Below are 21,826 nucleotides of genomic sequence, written 5' to 3'. Positions count from 1 at the left end.
TGAACTCATGGAGGAAGCATTGTTCATTGTGCTTGGTGCTTGAGGCAGTTTCTAGCCGACAATGGCAGAAAGATAAGACGATGCGTGACACCGCGTTTAAGCGCTCAAGACATCGCACAAGATGCAGCCCATCAACACACGAATGTCTGAGTGAGATGACCTAGTAGGACATGCCACATGTTTGGCACTCTGTAACTGTATCCAAACAGTGGCAACAAACTTCAGCCTCCAGGTGTTATTACTACTCTGGGCATTTGCATTGTTTTTGTTGTCTGTGCAAAACATGCATTCAAATAGCGATCTTGACAAGTTAACGTGGAAAAGTAGCTGCATATGAGCATAGCTTGACATAAACGTGTCATTGGTGCCCTCTGCATAAAACTAGCACCAGAGTTTACATTCGAGTTGCTGATGCCTCAATGCAGTGAAACGTGTGCGTGGGATTAATGGAAAAAGTGTCAGTCAAACCAGTTCCTCTTGCTGATAATCTTCTGGCATGTGTGTTTTAGGCTGCATTGGCTGTGCGATCAAAGCGACGTCACGCGACACTCGTCCTAGCTAACACTGTCGTGCGACCGCGGCACGTAGGTGCCACCGTTCTCGTAAGCCAGGGCACTGGAGACGGTGTTCACCTTAGCCTCCATTGTGTCTTGCCTGAAGGTGAGAAATGAACTTCGCCGATTTTTCTCTGGGTGAAAGAGCACAATGTAGACGCGTGGCAGGAACAGCAGCGCTAGCACGATGATGGACGAGATGCTGATGGCAAGGCACAGTGCGAGCTCGCGGTTGTCCTCGTTGCCGATGTACACCGCGATGTAGGCGACCCAGATGACGACCGTCGAGTACATCGCAAACCCGATCATCTTGGCCTCGTTGAAGTTCTCAGGCACGTTCCTGGTCTTGACCGCGTACACCGTGCACATGGCGATCAGGACGAAGTCGTAGGCCAGCGGCAAGAAGCTGGAAAGCTCGGACGTGTCGCACAGCAGGACCGCCCTGTTGCTCGCCGGGTAGACGAGAATCGTATCGGGCCTCTCAATGACAAGCATGGTCCCTGTGATGATGACTTGACCCATGATGAGGACCCCGGTCGTGGTCAGCTGGGCGGTGGTGCTCATGAAGCGAAGCCTGCGTTGAAATATTCTCTTCTCACTGACGGCCAGAATACGCGCGATGCGGTTTGTCTTGGTGAAGATGGCCGCATGCACGGCCGCGATGCTGAGCACAGGGAACAGGCGCTCCATGAGGCACGACGTCGGTGAAGGCTTGGCCAGGATAGCGAACGTGCTCGCCTGGCTCACGATGATGCCGACCAGGATGACGAAGCTGAGCTCTCGCGACGACGCCTTGATGAGGGGAGTGTTGATGTAGCGGGCGTAGATGGCACTGACGCAGGCCGCCGTAGCCAAGGCCAGAGCCGATACGAGCATGACCACAATGACGGCTGACTCAGTCCACTGCAGGTACTTCTGCTGTATGGGGTCGCACCCTGAAGCATAAAACCAAGAAATAGATTAACTTCTGCTCGCATCTCAAAACAGTTTCCATAACGAATTAGCTTCTTTGCTAATGACATTCTGGTACCACAACTACAAATAATGGCACTTCGTAATGGTAGTTCAGCTGTTAATGTACATCAGAAGTCTGAGCAACCTGTCTCGGTGCTGATCGGTCTCTGAGAATATGAATCATGCACCATGGTCTTAGGTTTCCTGTGGTAAGTATAACTACGCATCTTAGAAGATTGCTAGCTGTGATGAACGTCAGTGGATGTACCATCGTTAACAAATATTAGCTAACTAGCATCATCTGCGCCACAGGGCATATAGGAACTTCAAGTTGATGCGAGTTATTGTGGTAAGTAGGCTTATAAAACACTCGGGTATGACCAAGGTGCAGGGCTAGGCTTGATGGTAATCCATTTCCAAGAAACAGCACAGTAGCGGATAACGGACAAAAGAGAGAGAGAACATTGTTGAGCTCTTGTCGTTCTCTTCCTTTTTTGTTCGTTCACTGCTGCGCTGTTTCACGAAAATTGTAACTTCAGAAAGCGGTGCCTTGTTTTGAACGGTGAATATCTGACTTGAACACCGGCCTTCTTCAATTGGGAAGTATGTCGTACGCAAAGTTATTTACACCCGCGCAAGTAGGTCGTCTCGTGCAAACGTCGTGCGCAGGGCTTTCTGGGGGTGGCCAGTGAACGACGGTTGTGCCGCACGAGCAGTCGTTTTTTTTTTTTTTCAACCAGAAAATTTGCTGGAAGACGCTGCTTGCGTCGGCGTTGCGAGGCGAGAGGGGTGGGGTAGGAGAGGAGAAAGCGGGAGGGGCTCACATGCGCAGTAAGGGTGGTCACGCCGCACACCAGATTGAGCTTGACCATGAGATGCTTCGCATCTAAAAACTATTCGAAACGGCTACAAACGGTTACAGACGTCTTGGTCTAAGATCCTAAAGTAGACATGTTCGAAAAGGGAAGATTTATGCCTGAAATATATTTGCATACAGTTTATGGCCTGATCTGCCAAACAAGTTCATAACGTGGCCGGAACAGAGGGAGAGGGGTGACGAACAATAGTCCTCCCCGGTTGCCAGTCGGGGTATTGTGCGCGCCCTGCAAGTGTTGAGTCTGTTGACCATGCAACGGCGTAAGGGGAGTCCCGATCTACGCGAAACCACAAAAAATGTCGATTGCACCTGAATACTCAGAAGAGCACGCAACCCTACTTTAAAAACAAATTAGAATATCTTCTAGGCTATGCTTGCCACTAATAACAATCGGAAGTGACCCCGCATGCAAGACTATCAAACAACACAAATATCTTGAGTTTTCAAATTTGGTGTCAGAGGTCCTTCAACACGAACGTTCCGGTACTACTTTGACTGTTGCCAGCCGCGAAGCGCTGGGCTCTGTTGCCGAGATAATGCTTGTATAGTACGTCGGGATGCGTGGCGAACATATCGGCAGCAGAAATCAAGCTTTCGTGGCGCTAGCGTCAATGATACTGTCCCAGGACACGCTGTGGAGCGTACGTGTTAAGCTTGCTGACGACTGCACATGGGCCTGGCATATTTTTTTTCAAGCCAAGGGAGCCGAGGCTTTCTAAACGATCCGTTCAGCTACGCGCCCGCGCAGCTGCGATTGAATACGGATGCGACACGTGAGCAAAACACAGGTGCCGCGCACGCCAGCAGGCATCGGCGGTACGCGGCGACGAGACTGACGTTGGAACTTGTTTTGATTGATTGATATGTGGGGCTTAACGTCCCAAAACCACCATATGATTATGAGACGCCGTATTGAAGGGCTCCGGAAATTTCGACCACCTGGGGTTCTTTATCGTAGGATCCCAAATCTGAGCACACGGGCCTACAGCATTTCCGCCTCCATCGGAAATGCAGCCGCCGCAGCCGGGATTCGATCCCGCAACCTGCGGGTCAGCAGCCGAGTGTCTTAGCCACTAGACCATCGTGGCGGGGCCGTTGAAAGTTGTCCTTCCCCTGCAATGGCGTGCGGTGGATCGATCGGCATGCTGCTTTCCGCATGTTATCTATTAGTGTTTGGTGAAAAGAGTTCTACTGTGCGTTTCACCGGCAGTTCGTTTCATCAACGGCCGCGTCTGCTTCGTTGCCGATACAGTGTACTATGAAGTTGCCGATAAGAAGCAGTGAACGCGCCGCACGTTCGGGATAACGCACCTCTTTCGGTAAGTGAAATGGATTGTGCACAGTGCCCCTGACTTTTCGTCATTTCTACTGGGATGTTTTCGAACTTCATTTAAAACACACAGTTTACAACTTTCATATTTACAATATGACAGTTGTTTGCTGGCAGTTGAATTGGTTGAATCTTGGTCGAAAGCGAAACTATGGAGCACACGCCGGTGCGAGTCGCAAGCCATACACTAGGGAGTTTTAGAATAACGTTTGCAGGCGCTTCGGGCGTTGCGGGCAAAGCGGACACCGCACGAGATTTAGAATAACGCTTGCCCCTCTCAGTGAACAATTTAGGGGCTTTAGCTGCCCCGCAAACTCAAATGCACAGAAACTACACATAGCCTCTACAGCAGTGTTTGTGGGCCGCACACACCACCTGCTATTTCGGATTTTTGCGGGCGGGCCGCGAATGCGAAAGGCGGCTCGCGTTATAACGCATGCGCAGTGGCAGCGACTGCACCGCAAGGGCTCGCGGTGCGCTATTCTAAAGCTCCCTACTGACTCGCCCTATTTGGGATCATCTGTGCGGGTTACAGCTCGTGCGTGGGCATGTGCGTGCGGCAAGCATGCTTGCAATTGGACGGCCTGTCGCTGACAAAAAGAAAAAGTGCAACGCTTCTACCGTGGGCGCCTCGCCTGTCAGTGCAGTAATGACCAATTGTATGCCATTTTGTCGCATCTGTAATTGGTAATCTGTCCTACTTGTTGTGAAGCATACGTAGCTTACGTGCCTTTCATTGTATGCTTCTCTTCACTGCTCTTTGTGCAAGACATTGGGCCTGGTCCAGAACGCACCTGCGGCCAATGCAGCTAACAGTGCAGTTTCTTTTACGGGGCCCGGACGGCACCATGTGATATTCATAGTTCATGAAATCTGACGCGAAGACTTATCTTGTTTTTGAAAGTCATTTGCAGTTACCCCGTACAATCTGTCACTTCCTTGTTTGCTTGATATCTTAGCTGCAGCGTTGTTAGAAAAGCCAGGCAAGTTAACTCTTATACAGAAGCATTTAAGGCCGGGGCTTAGACAAAATTCTTTTTTTCGGGGGGGAGGAGGCAACCCCTTGATCTAAAGGGGGGGGGGGGGGGAGGCGGGCGGTGAGCGAATGGTCATATTGCACAATATGTGCCATGCCGAAAAAAAAATGTGAAGGAACGGGCGCGGTGTGGCCAGTCCGAGGCTACGGCTTTTTACCGAGGTGTTTAAAGGAGCAATCCTGTTTGCGCGCTATAATAGATCGCTCGCTCTTGTCATGTGAAATAAGTCGAGGCTCGCGTGAATGTCCCGGACGTAGTGTGTACGTGGAACCCCCGACCAATCTCGTTTGGCGTGGAAGAAAGCTTTACGAGAGTTTTAGTGCCGCACACTTCAAGTTGCCTGCGTGCGCATGCTTTCGCGTTACATATGATACGTATAGGAACACAAGGGCTCACGTACGCTATCCGCTTGGGGCCCCAGCACTAGAGCTCCGTTGTGAAGCCTCATGAAGCAATGCATATCCGATGAACGTCTGTTAATTTCAATGGCCCCGCCGCGGTGGTCTAGTGGCTAAGGTACTCGGCTGCTGACCCGCAGGGCGCGGGTTCGAATCCCGGCTGAGGCGGCTGCATTTCCGATGGAGGCGGAAATGTTGTAGGCCCGTGTGCTCATATTTGGGTGCACGTTAAAGAACCCCAGGTGGTCTAAATTTCCGGAGCCCTCCACTACGGCGTCTCTCATAATCATATGGTGGTTTTGGGACGTTAAACCCCACATATCAATCAATTAATTTCAATGATATTCCTACGCACACTGCCCTTTTTCATGATAGAGAACACGCGAGCGCACACGTGGCCTGCGCTACGCCGCGGCTGCTTACAGAACCATCAACCGACAGATAAAGCCAGATAAACAGTGAGTCATGGACGCTGAAGAAGCGCTGCTAGATTGTGATTCCACTCTGGTCTCGCAACGGACGATGCTGCCAAAGGTGGGCACACTTTCTCTATCTGTCGGCTAAGGGTGCTGTATGGGTAAGCGCGCCAGAGGGCAGGCCACGCGCTTGCGTGTTCTATTTCATAAAGGTGGACATTGTAAGACCAGTGCACATATTAAAAGGGCTAACTGCATGTCCATCCTGCAGAGTGTCCGACTGTACTATCAGCGTCAAATGAAACCCGAACAGGGACAAGCCTTCGTGATGGTATAATGTACGCTGTCAATCACCACGGACCGGTACGTATATATGCGCAGTGCTGCCGAACAGGATGCGCGCGCCTGTCAATCGTGATGACTGGGCGGCGCGCACTATACCATCGCGAAGGTTTGCCGCTGTTCGGGCTTCATTTGACGCTGATAGTACGTTTGACAGATGGCCAGTTTTCTAGCGCATAAGGGTCCTACGGACAACCGTAGTATAGCTGGCGGATTTCTGGGATCTACACCGGACATTCGTATGTCCAAAACCTGCATAACCAATGGGTGTCTATCGGATTTTTCAATGCCGAACTTTGTGCAGGTCTACGGACGCACTCACTGACCGTTGAGAGTAGCGTTGGGCCATGTGCCTTCTTCGCAGTTCCCGCACCTGTACTCGCTCTGCACGTACTGGTTGCTGCCGCACTGGACGCATTTCCAGCAGCAGAGGTTGGTGTTACTTTCGGGCACCTGAAAGGTGAAATATTGTGTTTCACTCTACAGGGAAACTCTGGAGTGCGGGAGTGACACTCGTACCGGCTACATCCATTTATATACGTTTTCGGCGTTCTTGCTTCGCGCTTCGAAAGCCACGTCATGAGAGCGTGGTTGAAATGCGATCAGTTGCAGAAGCAACGAGCCCCGATACGATGGGTTTCTGAAATATAATTTGTTTGCCCTGATTCATACTACTTATATGACGTGCTACAGTTTTTTATGTTATGACAGACTCCAATGTCTACATCGTATACAGCCGCCAGCTTAACTGGTTCCACTCATAATGGAATGATTGGAAGCGCAAACCAACGGGACACAAGAGAAGAGACAAACAAGCGCAAACAAGCTTGTGTCCCGTTGGTTTGCGCTTTAAATTATTCCATTATGAATTTGTACCAACTAGCCTGCCTGTCAACCCTACTGCTGGTTCCACTCCTTTTTATGAACGTATTATTGTTGTCAGGGTTTTCGGACAACTGACACCGGTGCTCTGGAAGATTGCAAAGAACGTCACTGGGGGCTCAGGCCACTAAGAATGTTCCAAAATAGGACATTGAGGAGCAGCGTCGTAGCCAGTTTTTTTTCAGGTGGAGGGGGGGGGGGGGTTAATTATTAACCATACTTCATGTAGGTGCGTGCGTGCGTTGTGTGCGCAAGCAATATTTCAGGAAAAAGGAGGTTCGAACCCCCCTCCCCCTCCCTCTCGGCTGCGCTTCTGTTGAGGATTACCACAATAGCTATACATGGTGGCGACGGCGGAAATTCGCCATACAACTCCAATCGCTGTAGAGATCATCCGAATTTGCGAAATTTATGAGCGGTAGCGTGGACTTCTCCATTATTAGTTAAAACTGGTATCACTCATAACGATAGTTATAGCGCGAGAACAAAACGACGACACAGAGACAAGAAGGACACGAAAGACAGGAGCGCTATGTCTTTCGTGTCCTTCTTGTCTCTGTGTCGTCGTTTTGTTCTCGCGCTATAACTATCGTCATGCTATACCCACTAGCCCAAGCTGCCACACTTCTGGTATCACTCCTTCGCCTTCACTTCTCGCCACCCTCGCACCTTGATGTACCCCCGCGCGCACGGCTTTCCGCATTGCGACACCGGAACCTCGTCGTCGTTTCCGTCCTCGTCACTGTCGCCCCACTTGGGTTCTGCGTACATGAAGATCCTCTCCTCGTCCGACCACATGGCCACGTCCACAAACTCGTACTGCCCATCGTCCAGCGCCTGGAAATTCACGACGTCGTAACTGCGGGTAGACAAAAAAGAATTAAAGATCGCTGTGACTTTGCTGACAGTTCAGTTGCGTATGATGCAGAGGGCGCAAGCAGAAATGTTTTGGTGTTCTGGGCGTTCAATTAGAATGGGAGGAAATAGATATATATGTATTGGTTTTGTGTTCACTTGAACAGCGCAAAGAACTTCCCTTACATCTTTCGCTTTAGTACATGCAACAGATAATCGTTTTTTTTAAGGAAGTCTCTAACACTAGCCGTTCTGACAGAATTCAATGCCCACGCACATTACAACTACAACAATGCATTAGAGTCAGCTGTAAGTTCATGACAACCATTGAGGTGGAATTATATGTCCGAGTGAAAGAGGAAAAAAAAATGCTGCGAGCAACTGCCGGACAATAATGGGATAATTAGGCTTCACAATTCAATCACGCCCGCTTTTATCTTGTGACTGCACTCACGCGTCCGCTGGATTCTCCGCACTAGTTCTCCGCATGACTCTACGAAGCACAGGTTTTGTTTAAGTGCAGTTGGCTCGACGCGTTGCAACACTTAGTTCTTACAAACTGCGTGAGAGTGTAACAAGCTGAGGGTAGGATGGAAGCTTGTAGAGTCAGGCGGAAATGTTGTAGGCCCGTGTGCTCAGCTTTGGGTGCACGTTAAAGAACCCCAGGTGGTCGAAATTTCCGGAGCCCTCCACTACGGCGTCTCTCATAATCATATGGTGGTTTTGGGACGTTAAACCACACTTATCAATCAAGCTTGTAGAGTCAATTCACGAAACCAGTATGTCCTGTGACCTGACGCTTCGACTGGTGTCCTTGTCTTCTTCGAGGGCACAACTGCCTACGTTGGCGTGTGTTTGTGCATATGCGTTTACACATTTTTCATATCTGTAAGATTATCACAGGAATTGGGGACGTCTGTACGTGGCGCCGTTTGTTGGCGGCAGAACGGCGTCCTGCTGTAATTGAATGGGAAATAGGGAAAAAAACATATAAAGAAAAAAGGCTAGTTACAATGAAGGAACCAGGTTCTATACAAAATAGACCCGTTGCAGTGTTTTGATGAAATTCTAGGATTGCATGACAATGCGTGACGATTCCCAGGACAGTTGAAAACCGCCAATTAGAAACACATGGTGCTGCATTGTAAAGTATTGAACACTCGGCGAGGCCACGCGATTGGTAGTGCGTCACTTAAACTTCAACAGAAAGTTCCAGTGAATTTCTGCTGTATAGATCAGGGGAGTCCGTGTCGGCAATTAGCTTTTTTCGCCTATTTCCTTTTCGCCTATTTCGTGTTGGACTTCTTGAAAATGCGTACGAAGGCGTTAGAGCGAGGGTATATATATTGTGTTAGATTTATATTCAACAAGTACTCCAAGTTAGACTCACCCTCAGACTTAATTCTAGCCAACAACATTCCCTTACTGCAGATGCGAAGACAAAAAGCTAGATTAGAATTCCTTGATCAACTTTTGAACAAAAAAATAGCTTTAGACCCATCCCCGTATTTGACACCCCTTAGTAGCCGGCCCACCCGACACCACCACCCAAAGGCCTTGATCCCATATTTTGCTCGCACAGACCTACTGAAGTATTCGTACTTTCCAAGAACCATATGTGAATGGAACTGTCTTACTAATACATGTGATGAAAGAACTAACCTATCAAACAACCTTCTTCGCCCTTTATTGTTTCGTTTCGCAATTATTTTCTTTGCATGTGTATTACCACCCTGCTTGGACCTAGATTCTGCAGTATTGAATAAATGAATAAATAAATAAATAAATAAATAAATAAATATACACGCACCACGCGTGGGAGTACATTTCGACGCTGTCGCCCTTGTGGACGCCGCTGACGTTTCTGAGGTACTCGACGAACTGTTCTCCGGACACGTGAACCTGTCGCGTGCAGTTGTCGCCCGGCTGGGAACTGTTTCCGCAGTGGTCCAGTAGCATGTCGTGCAGCGCGTACGCCACCATGAACACGGCACTCTTGACACCCGACACCATCTCATCCTGGTGGAAGTTGTCCGCCAGGGACTCGTTGCCTGCGTGGGGTAACGGACGGAGATGTTAGGGTCTTTTCGCGAATTACGGAAATACGGCACGCAAATTACCGTACCACTCCTACTTTTCCGGTCGTCGTGAAGGCACCTCAACAGCATAAAAACTTTTTTTAAAAGATTACTGTGGGTGTGGCCTTTCAGCTTATGCATTGTTAACAAGGAATATATATGGAATCAGTCGTTCGAGCAAGGCATTGTCACTGGGAAGATGAAGAGCTACCGTACTGCCTTACCGTATTTGCGTATCTACATTTCCGTGACTTTCTAGAAGACCCTATTAGCACAGCGGAATGAGCACACGAAGTTTAATCTTGGTTTCATGAGTGCGGATACAGCCGGATTTGGTTAGAGTGACGTATACTATAGAATCGAAACTATAAGTTAGTTCGTTATTGTATGTTGTAAACAAAAACACGGACGGAATGTGTGTGTGTGTTTTACTCAAACGTTTACCCTCATTTTCCACCCAAGCTGTTTCTCGACGTGTACAGCCGTGAGCACTGTGAAAGAGAACAATGAGTTCGCGTTTAAGCAGCAATTGTTGCTTGTGTAAGGCTCGTAGCCAGCCGCTTTTTTCGGGGGTGAGGGTTGGTGGCGACACTTGATGAAGGCTTTAAGAATTAATTGCCTATTGTGGCTAAATTATCTCGCTGAAGCAGCCCCTTCCAACGAAATTTTGGGGTGAGTTGGAGGCACTAGCGCGTCCCCCCCCCCCCCCCCCCTAGGGTACGGGCTGGAACGTACGATTCTGCAATAGGGATTAGTAAAGGGTGTTTTTACATTTGCAGTGTTGGTGTTGTGAACACCTTTGCGCTTGCTTTTGGGCGCTATGGTTTCTTGGAGGTAATTTCAGTGTTCCCTTTCTTATTGCTTGTGACTGTACAAGTACAAGCTCAGCCGAATGTGCACTTTTCGACAAGTATAATCCGTTATATCCGATATTCTTTGTAACTGCATTCTACTCTGAAAGATCTGCGATCTGGTTAAAGCGAAAATACAAAAGCGCACCATTCTAGGCTTCAAAGCCACTAGAAACTTGGTCTCAAGAGCTTCGTCATCGCTCAGGCTTCCAGAAATTTGCCGTTTGGTTCACACGGAGGCGCGATTACTCGAAATAGCTTTTTCTTTTTTTTTTTGCACTGGATGATAAACTTCTGCGACTTCTTTAAACTATCATAAAAATCTGGTAGTAAATTGTCTTTTGAGATTTCTTTCGGTTTTGTTTCTCTTTCGTGTTTTGAACCTAATATTTATTCATTACAGCCAATCTCGTGCTGGCTCTCGCGTTTTAAGTTTTGTTACAAAAATAATAAATACCACTCAAACACTGCGTGACCAATCAAAGTTAGTGTTTAGTTAACTGTAACCGAGATTTCACAATAATTGTGATGATTACAGCGAAATTCAAGTAAGAAATCATCAGATATTTGACTTTATTATGAATTTAAGGTACAAGCGAAATTGTCCCGCCACTGAGTGCAACCAATACAGGTCCTTACGAAGGCAGTGTGTCAAAGGCAACCAGTTCATAGCGAGGTGGGACTTCGTCAACTAATTGAACCACTTATCTGTCAGCATGGCTGATTACGTACTGATCACAAACGAGCGAATCCTCTCGCAATTGTATTGTGGGATACAACTTCAAAATTCAGCGGCATTTTCCCCTCAAAGGCGCATCCACACAATGCTTACACCAATGAGTATGTCCATACTGACGTCATGAGCCGAACGACCCATGGGCCCGCCTTCGGAGAGCATGCCAAGTCACGGACATGCTCGACTGTCTTTCGAAAGAGAAAGTAGAATACGGCTCCATCCTCCGAACATGAGAAGAAAGAAAGCAATTACAGCGGGTGTCACATGTCAGTAACTCCGTTCGTAGTTGACACAATTTAAAACTTTTTTCGTTGGTCGATTCGTGAGACAATAAATTCCTTTAATGATCCATTCAGTGGTTACTTGGAAAAGTGTTGCAGAGTATTATTAAGGGTGAATAGAAGGTATTGTTACGAATTATTTCACACAGCACAGCAATGCAGTTCATGTCTTCGAATCTACTAATATTTTTTTTCCAAATTGATTTTTCGTTCACAGAGCTCAAGAAAATCGCTTGGTTTCTCTCACTATGATTTTGACAGGGATACAACACTGCTCTACAGGTTAACTTCCTTTTGACACCTATAATCATGTTAACCTTGAAGCCAGCGTCTTCCGTTGGGACGCTTACAGAGGGTTATGAGAGGAGGGTTCTAGAGGAGGGCTCCAGAAATTTCGATCATGTGGTGTTCTTGAGCGTGCAGTGACATCGCATAGTGCACGGGCCTCCACCATTCCGCCTCCATCGGAATTCGACCACCACGGCCGGGATCGAATATGGGACCTTCGGGCCAGCAACCGAGTGCAACATCCACTTATCCACCGTGGTGGACTCTCTCTCGCTCTCTCTAGCAGTACTATAACAGCAAGAGAAAGTGCAGAGATATGAAATAAGCGCTTGTCTTGTCTTCTTTTATTTCACGGCTATTTGTCTTAAGTGCCGTTAACGTCCCTGTACAACAGGAGGCACCGATGTGCAGCCATTACCTAATCGTCCAAAATGGAGCCGCGGACTTGGTCGTCTGGGTCGTTAGACATTTTCACAATAATTTTTACTAATTAAGTTTTCACAATCGGTCATCATTATCCACAAGATTCCCCAACCTTCCCAGCACACTCGAGGTACACGTTCGTTATTAATTTTAGGCCATGTGGCGTGAGGTAAGGTCGCAAGATGCAGACTTTGCATTAAAAGGGTTATACTTCTCACGGCGCGAATCTCAAAAGCCAGCGCACCTTTGCACCTGCGCTTGCAGTTGCTCTTGCAGTCGGGCCTTTCGCGGAGGCTGCAGTTGAAGTTGGTCTCCCAAAACTCGGCGAACCACGGGTTTCTCGTGTTAACGGCTGGGTTGAGTTGGGTGTAGTACACCTCGAAGTCTGGGTCCGGCTTAACGTGCACACGCAGCGCCAGGGTTCCCAGCGCTTCGGCTTCCAAGCCGGCAAGCAGCTGGGCGTCCGTCGTCCAGGCGTCACTGCACAAAGGAGAGAGACGTGTGCTGCTGTTTCTAACTGATCGATGTGTGTCAAGGCGAAAGCCCTAAATGTCTCATCCAACGCGATAATTAACCGTCAGCCTCAGTCCCGCTGTGTCGGTGACTGCACCGCTGATGCGAAAAATCGCCATCACGTGATGGCGCCACAATATGGCGTAATTGTTACGTGACAAGTCACCATAATTTGGGACCTCACTATTACCTCACATAACGTGGCGACACGCCATGACGTGAAAGATAGACCCGGGTGATCACATGACAATTTCGCTTGGTCAAAAGAGGGCCCATCACCAAGGCCATCCAGAAGGAGGTGCGGTGAGCAAAGCTCGGAATTACTCCGATTCTAGAGGCCGTGCTGAATCACAGTATGTCCAGAAATTTTTTACTATGTTGGGCAAGGCTGGGTCCCGGCAAAGCTGGTACAACCTAGCTAGGCCTGGATTGGCTAAGTTCTTAGCCTCATATAACTGTTTTCTCCACCTCTTGCTATGCTTTACTATATATGACTACCCTTACAAAAGAAAAAAAAAACTTGGAGCCTATCCCCAGAAATTCTACTGGCCATTAGTCACCCGGAATGCGCAATATATGAATACAAGTGACAAACTTTCTGTCCCTCCCTGTCAACTCCAAGTATGCAGTTGGTACACCCATCCTGCAGAAAGTCTGCAAAGTGCTTGTAACCATAAAGTTTCCTAAAATTATCTTGAAGGGACTCTGGCCCAGCGATCGTCCAGGGGAATGATGGATAGTACACGGATTTGCCTGTTATCTCTACTAGCGAGCGGTGAATCGCACTTGTGGCCTCGTTTATTGCTTCGTTTCGGCTTTGTTTCGAAGGAAAGAACAAACCTTTTTGAACATCACTAACGAATTTGAAATGGCAAGCCTAAAATATTAAGGTGGTGAAGCGCAACTGCTTGACATTTGCTGATTTTTGCCACGAGAACCCAAACGGAGCCAGAAGTACGAAGATGAGACAAATCCGTGTACTACCCATCATTCCCATGCTCGATGAAGCGCCGTGCGTTGCCGCTCCCATAGATCCTAGCGCCAAAGTTCTTTCTAGCGTATATTTAGGAAACTCTATGGTATGGTATTATTCACACGTCTTTCGATCTCGGAGACCTTTGTTTTGACGATCTCAGTTCTTATGATTCGCAAAAAATTATGTTGCTTAGAGGGCACTTCAAAACTCTGGGAACCCAAGTGAAAGTGAGTCAAGCAAAATAATTTATGTAATATTATTGATTCGAGCAAATACAACGAAATAATTTCTCCCTATACTAAAGGTGCTACTTGTTTATGACTATGGTAGTATATTCATTTAAATTTGAACTCTCTTTGATATCTTGGCGAAAAATTGATCGCCGTGGTGATCTAGTGGGGCTAAGGCACTATGCTGCTAACCCGGAAATCACAGTACTGAATCCCGGCTACGGCGGCTGCATGTTCAATGGAGGTGAAAATGCTGTAGGCCTGTGTGTTCAGACTTGCATGCACGTTAAAGAACCCCAGGTGGTCGAAATTTCTAGAGCCTAGCCCTCCCCTACCACGTCTCTCATAATCATACGATGGTTTTGGGACGTTAAACCCCATACATTATTATTATTATTATTATTATTATTATTATTATTATTATTATTATTATTATTATTATTATTATTATTATATTATTATTATTATTATTATTATTATTATTATTGTTGTTGTTGTTGTTGTTGTTGTTGTTGTTGTTGTTGTTGTTGTTGTTGTTGACAAAAAATTGTAATACGCTGCATGTGTAGCACTTTTGACAAAAAAGTGCCAATTTTTTCGCTGGTAATATATTTACATTTTCTGTTTAAATGTTTCTATATTAAATGAATAAAAGGCTTTAGAAGGGAATGAAGCAAAACTTTTGACAAAATATTGTGACAAAGTTGGCAAAACAGCATTTTGGCTCACATTGCTGCCTAAGTTTCACATAGTAGCGGTTCAAATAAAAATATAGCTTACGTAATGTTGCATATTATGTTGTGGCAATAAGACACACAGAAACCGTCAGAAGAATAGATGTTTTATGGGAGGAAAAAAATAACGTTTCTATCCTAATACCAGAAAGTACTACAAATCCTGTCTTTGCCTCGTCTTCAGTGCATAGCACGTCAGCGCGAGGTTCGAACGGGGGCTTTTTGGCGGCGAATAATGCATGTAATAGAACTGCTTGCCACTTTATTTAGTAATACTGCTTTATAGAACGCCCAAAATGGGCAATAGTGCTAATTTTCTGCAATGGTATCTTCACCTCTTTAACCATCAAAGGGCAGCTTATATATAACCACTGCTTAGTCTCAAGGGGCAGAATCATAATGCAGTCGATGGCCTGCAGTAAAGAGGAAAAAAGTAGAAATATTGAAAAAATGTGAAACAATAGAAAGATTGGAGAAAAGAAAGAGAAACCAGAAAAGAAACAAAGAAGCCTGCCTATCTCCGCTCTTAATTGAGGTTTGGCACCTATATACCCGGCTTTACTAGAAGTTTCCTGGTTCTATGATAAATTGTCTGACAGCTAGAGGGATATTGTGTTATTATTGGAACACGTGGCACGTGGAATTGCTTTGCTTTAGGTTGTGTGCATTTGCCGGAAACATGTGTACGGAACGCCAATTTCAACTTTTCTCGCACGTATAGGCTATATAGGTACTGTTATCTACATTTCATGCAGTCAAACGGCAGTGAGGCTGTTTTTTTTCTTTTGCGCCTTTCCTAAGTTTTTTCAACGGAACTCGGTTGTTTTCATGTGGCCTCTCATAGTAATTTTACATATTTTTATAGCTTGCGAGCTCTGAAGCGCCATGTCTTCCCGAATCATCACATTACCGGAATCGGCTGCATCCACCGCTGCGTCGTCCTAAGCACGGAGCGTTACCGCGTAGCCGTCGAAACAACATAAGAAAAAAAATAATAGAACAAACAAGTGAAACAAGGATTGAAAGAAAGAAGAAAATGAGAATGCGCATCGAAAATATCTCTTCAACAAACGCCCCCGGTCTTTGGCCCTTGACATTCACATATTTGATCAGAAGGAGCTTTCAAAAAATGCTTGCTCATGTGGGGGTATGATGTCGACAGAATCGAATATGGCAGGTGTATTACTCAGGACAAAAAATAGTGGACCCGCAGAAGACATTCAAGGAAAAAATGAGGGAGAGACTTGTTAGCTTACACATAGCAAAGGTGAGCGAGAGGACAGAAAGAGAAAATACACACGTCCATGTTGAGTGAACGTTTGTTCTATTTATTATTTATTTACATAATACTGCAGGCCCAGTGAAGGGCCCAAGCAGGAGGGACGTATTTACAAAGCTCGTAATAAGGACAACAGAAGATCAAGAACATGAAAAGCGCGAAGAATAAGGACATAACTCAAACAATGAATAAGAAAGAACATTTAACACTTTAACAATACAGGTCAAGATACAATATGTTCAATTGAGTCTATGCTATTTATGAATAATGCTGGTAATTGATTCCATTCGGTTACAGTGCGCGGGAAAAAGGAGAATTTGAAAATGTTAGTTCTAGCATTGAAGGGCGTTAGAGAGTCGGCATGCCGGTGTCGTGTTCTGCGAGCGGTGAGTGGTTGGATGTATTGGGCAGTCTCAGAATGAGGGGGTCTTATACACGAAGCCATGGAAATAAGGAAATAATTCCTGGTGGCTTTTAATAACTGAGAGCGGAGATAATTGGTGAGTACTCGTATTAAAAGGTGGGGCGTGCAAACACGGACACAAGAAGGAAGTCAGGACGCTACAAAAGCTAAGAACTGCTATTGTGAAAAGTGGTACGAAGAATTATCTGTGCATGCGCAGGCAATAGACGGAACTATCAATTCGGTACGTGGAGGGAGGGGGGGGGCTATGGGAAAGATAACTGTCACGATTAAATAAATAAATAAATAAATAAATAAATAAATAAATAAATAAATAAATAACAGAGCGTACTGTTAGGCCTAGTTGAAAGACAGAGAACAAAACTGCAAAACTGCACCGATGGATATAGGACACAACCAGAAAGAAGTGGACGGGACGACCAGCGTATAGTTCCGTCCACTTTTTTAATCCCGTGTCCCGTATCTGGGCGTAACTTTATTTCTTCCAATCCATCGATCAATGAACCACCAACTGTGGTCGCCGCAACTCACCTGGCCACTATGTTGAAGTCGCCCGTGGCGTTGGCATCGCGTATGGCGGTGAGGAGTCCCCGCACGGTGACCGACGTGCAGAAGCAGACCACCACGCGCGCTCGCCTTGTCCTGTTCAGGTTGTGCACGGTGTTCAGGTAGTCCTCGGCCGTGCCGCTGGCCGGGACGCCCAGCCACTGCGACACGCACACGTTCCGGCGCACTGCGCGCTCCGCGAACTCCTCCATGCTGGCCTGGCTGCCACTGTCGCCTGCGGCCAGGAGCGTTTGGTGGCGTGAAAACGCGGTTGAAAGACAGCGTTCCTCGACGTTTGCTGTTACGGTGCAATGGCCAGTTTTATCGGGCCCGACTTCATGGTGTACAGACGGGTACACTGTTAAAGGGAACACCTGCGTGAGCAGCATGTTTAGATTTCGCTATCTTACGGAATCATAGCGGCTTAGATATGCATAAGAATACTGGTGGCTGAAAGTTCCGACTCCTCTTGACAGAATATTGACTTGCATGAAGGTTGTTTCCCAAACCACGTGCTCTTAGAGGGCCAGGAATATTGATGGTGTGCAGTCGAGTGTTCCCTTTAACAGTGGACCATACTGAACATGTCTGCAAACTCAAGTTCTGCGTGGCTTCGCCGCGGTGGTCTCTATGTAACTAAGGTGCTCAGCTGCTGACCAGCCGGTCTCGGAATCGAATTCCGGCGGCGGCGGCGGCTGCATTTTCGATGGAGGCGAAACCCGTGTGCTCAGATTTGGGTGCACGTTAAAGAACGCCACGTGATCGAAATTTCTGAAGCCCTCCACTACGGCGTCTCTCATAATCATATGGTGGGTTCGGGACGTCACACCCCACATATAAATCAAAATTTGCGTGATTACCATGTTAAGGATGGCGTAAGCTAGAGTATCATAACCTTAGAGTATCATGATTTGTGGCGCCACCTATGGCGTGGAGCTGAACTAGCTTAACAGGAAGGAATACCCAACGCTATTTATCCTGCTGCTGGTGTCGAGAAAAAAACTACATTGAGCCTAGTGAAATGCGGAACAAGCTCACTAGGGCAAGGATTGATTCAGCATAACAAATAAATCTCTGTGTCCTTGTAAGGAATGGTTTTGTCTGTGAATCTCTATTTCTGTAAATGACTATGTGAGCGAAACTTTTATACACCTATCCTATTTACTCCGACACGAAATAACGTAATTAATACCAACACAAGAATTCTTCCAGTAACAAGGTCACAACATCCGGAAGTCACTATACCTGGACCTTCGCCTCGCTAACGCATTGCAGGGCAGGCAGCCGGTATAAGCAGTAGTGACCCTCCGTGACTCTCGATAAGCACCTCTTTGTTTTTGCTAACATGTTGCTGAAGAAGATGTCTTCAGATGTTGTTAACGGCGCTGCTGGCTACTTGTGTCACGCTACAGTTCCGGCAATGCACCACTGGGTACTGTACTTAAAGAAACAAACGAACAAACGATCATTGAACGTCCTTAAGCTTCAGCTACTGGAAGCAACAATCGTAAGTCAGGTAACGGCAACGCGCAATAGTTCAAAATAGAGGCGTTCAGTCTGAACTCCGAAGCTGTCATTTTTAAAGAATGTCGACAGGACAGCGGAAAATATGAGACACGACAGAGGGGCAAGCTGTCAAGGGATGAGTCACCCGCAGTTGCGCGCCATTTCGAAACGCATGACGGCCCTGTGTCGTGGTACGGGCTTGGTTAGGTTAGGTTAGGTTAGGTTAGGTTAGGTTAGGTTAGGTTTGGGCCTAGTCGGTCTGAAGCAAGCACCGTGAAACGCCTTTACACGCGAAAGCGTCTGCGGCAATGAACGGCTTTGTAGGCCGGTGGTAAGGACAATTGTTGATTAAGCTAGAGGCATGTCAGTCATCAACAACGAATGCGTTACAAAGACGAACGCTAACAGTGCTATCATTCTTAATTACGTGCTAATGTGCTGGATATAGCCCCGTCATCAGACTTTTTTTATTTAGTTTTTCCGGCTATAACTAGCACGTTAACTGGGACCGGAGTAAGAGTGATAGAGATGTTTCCTGAGTAATATTTAATGTTGTGGAGTACTTATTACAGCTTTAATTACGCTATGTAAGGTTTCCACGTTTCATGTGATATTGTCGTTCCCATGTGTTGTGTGCATTTTTTACGTGTCTGCCCGTGAGCCGTCTTCATGATTTTGTTCTTCTATGTATTTTTAAGGTGGCTTGCGTGATTAGTGTTATTAATCACGCAAGACGTTCCTGTTTGATTAGTGTTACTGCTCAAGTAGTATTTAACATGCTAATGTGAAATTATATCGCATCACATTTTAACGTTCTTGCAATCTTTCATTTGTTCATCGGCCGATTACTGTTTTATTTATATATAATACCGGCTCTTGTCTCATCTTGTAGCCTAGGAGAGTTCTGCACAAGAAAGAGCTCACATGCGGTGTCGCCTAAACCCACTACTGGCTTAATTATTATCTAATAAGAGGCGAAAATATTCACGGGAAAATTCAGTGCGCAGACCGAAAGGCAACCAATGTGCAAGAAGGCAAGACAAGGTGTTCTTGTCGTAAAAAAAAAAGACGAATAAATGACACTGTAGAAAATCATGAAGACTAATCACAACGCTACTTCATCATGCGACGAAACAATAAGCAATTCTTTTTCTTGAATATAACGCATGCTGCCCAGTTCTCAAGAGCGATAGAAGCATCCTTAAAAGAGGAATATGTGTCGCATTTCATTTAGAGCCGCAATTCACTAACACACTGCTCGGACTGCTGCTTTTACTGTCAGAAGTTGACTTTATGAATACGTAGCGTGATGCCAGATGCAATATTAACAGACCAGGATCAGTGCGAACAGAATACAAACACTTGAAGTCAAGCGATGCGTTTGTTGCGGCATATTCTTTCTTTGTCTCTGTTGGTAATCCGCTACCAGCTCGGGAGAATTAAATCGTACGAACTCGCCCGAATGTCTGCACTTCGGCCGAATGTGACTGAGAATATATCGTAGTTAGTGGAATAAATGCTTGGAATCAAGGCTTCAAATAAACAGTGTTCCAACAAGGAATTTCGCCGGAGCCAGTATTCGACGGCAGGTAGACTTGTAATCTTAAGGTAACTTGACGGCTTTTCATAGCAACGCTTACGTACTCGTATCTATCTCCCGTAGACTTGTAATTTTAAGGTAACTTCACTGCTTTTCATAGCAACGCTTACGTACTCGTATCTATCTCCCGAACCCTCAAAGAGGGGTGAAGATTACAAGCTTGCCCTCATAGAGAGGTCTATTCATTATTTTGAACTGTGAGCGGCACGTACAATAATACGGCTATGGGAAGCAGTTGCTACCATGTAAAAGTCAAGCCTTCTTATCATTACTTAAACCTTGTCTCAAGCAACATCCTTTCCTGGACCGCTGTTACAAGTGATTGCAGTATACACGCAATTGAAACCTCTACCTCACCTTCCGTGTAGACGACAGACACATAGGTCCAATTGAAGAAGCCCACAAGGTCCACCATGGCCCTGGCCTGGGCTTGTTCCATGGGCACCAGACTGACGTAGAAGCCTAGCCTGCTCCGAAGTCCCAGCTCCTGTCCCGTCGTCGAGTAGCCGATTTCGGGAATGCGGAAGAGACTGAGCAGGCTGTTGACTTCCGAAGCGCCAGCTGCCGGCAGAGGGCCGAGGACGGCCACTAGATTCTTGCGAGACTCTTCTTCTTCGCACTCCTCTGTGCTCCGGCGCCGGTACGGGTACGGCTCTTCCTGGTACTCGGACCCCATCCAGGCCGACAGCGGGATGTAGTGAGATGCCTGCTCAAGCGCTATGGGCGAGAACCAGCACGAATCTCGGATCTGTATGCCCAGCTTCGAGTGGGGTAGCACGTCGTCTCGGCTGTTGATCTCGTCGACGGCCTGGAGTGCCGCCTCCACTCTCTGGATGCCAGGTCGTTCCCACGTTTCTCCGCAGAGCCTTGTCACATTCTGGCGCGTGTAGGGAGGTCGATGCACCGGGAACAGTGCACCGATAAGAAAGTCTTCAGGTTCGTTTGACTTGTAGTAATAGGTGACCGATAAGCAACGCGTGGCGAAGAGCACTATGTTAAGCAACGGCACGAGGGTATTCAAGTGGCTCATCACGACAGCCTTTGCTCCCCGTGAGCGGGCCTCATATGGGCACACTTCAAGTGTCCGTAAACGTGTTGTTTGCAAGTTTCCCGCCTAAGCCTTTCTGCGTCCTGATTTCATGACACAAATAGGCATCCTCTCGTAGAAATGACCATACTGCAGTGTAATTGGTGAGATGGTACCTCGTGGACCTATCTGTGGTAGCCGACACATTGTTGCTAGTTATGTGAACGGGCCACGGCTACTGTAACACGATTCTTGCCTTGGCTCCGGAGTGTTGTCAACATGAGACGCGGTATGCAGTCTAAATCGGGTGAATTCAACAGATATAGAGAATGAACATGTCATATATAGTGCGGGCAAGATGACTATGCCACCCGTATGAAGCGTTCTGTACTAGAACTGCGTGTCTACAACGTCTTTGCACTGTTCACTTAAGGGGTCACATGCCTTGTATGCACAGTCGTCACATCGAACACAGCACCGAGTTTTAAAGTACTCAGCGGCCTTCTGGTTTTGCTCTTTTCGGCAGTGTCCCAGCGAAGACTGCGAGAAAGTAACTTTGGCGTTTTGCACTCACCACGACGCAAAATGCAGCCTTCCTGAAAGAGCAGTTCCACGTACTCCAAATTGTTTCTTGCTTCGTTGCAACGAGGAGTATGAAACACTTCACGCTCTATCGTTGCGTAAAACCA

General features: G+C 46.9%; 1 protein-coding gene across 1 annotated transcript; it reads right to left on the bottom strand.

Annotated features, from left to right (window-relative positions):
- Positions 1–420: 420 nt before the first annotated feature.
- Positions 421–21,282, bottom strand: LOC119173808 (metabotropic glutamate receptor 1). Its single transcript, XM_037424592.2, has 7 exons — positions 20,468–21,282; positions 16,990–17,239; positions 12,547–12,782; positions 9,456–9,696; positions 7,460–7,649; positions 6,235–6,361; positions 421–1,489 (listed from the first exon to the last, which is right to left on the bottom strand). Exons 1-7 carry the CDS (start codon positions 21,138–21,140, stop codon positions 555–557), a joined length of 2,652 nt encoding a protein of 883 aa, XP_037280489.2. The 5' UTR covers positions 21,141–21,282; the 3' UTR covers positions 421–554.
- Between the last annotated feature and the right edge of the window lie 544 nt (positions 21,283–21,826).

The sequence above is a fragment of the Rhipicephalus microplus genome, chromosome 5 (assembly GCF_043290135.1).
Source record: "Rhipicephalus microplus isolate Deutch F79 chromosome 5, USDA_Rmic, whole genome shotgun sequence".
NCBI classification, from domain to species: domain Eukaryota; kingdom Metazoa; phylum Arthropoda; class Arachnida; order Ixodida; family Ixodidae; genus Rhipicephalus; species Rhipicephalus microplus.
The sequence above is the reverse complement of the archived record's forward strand: the minus strand, read 5'-3'. Positions and strand labels throughout refer to the sequence as shown.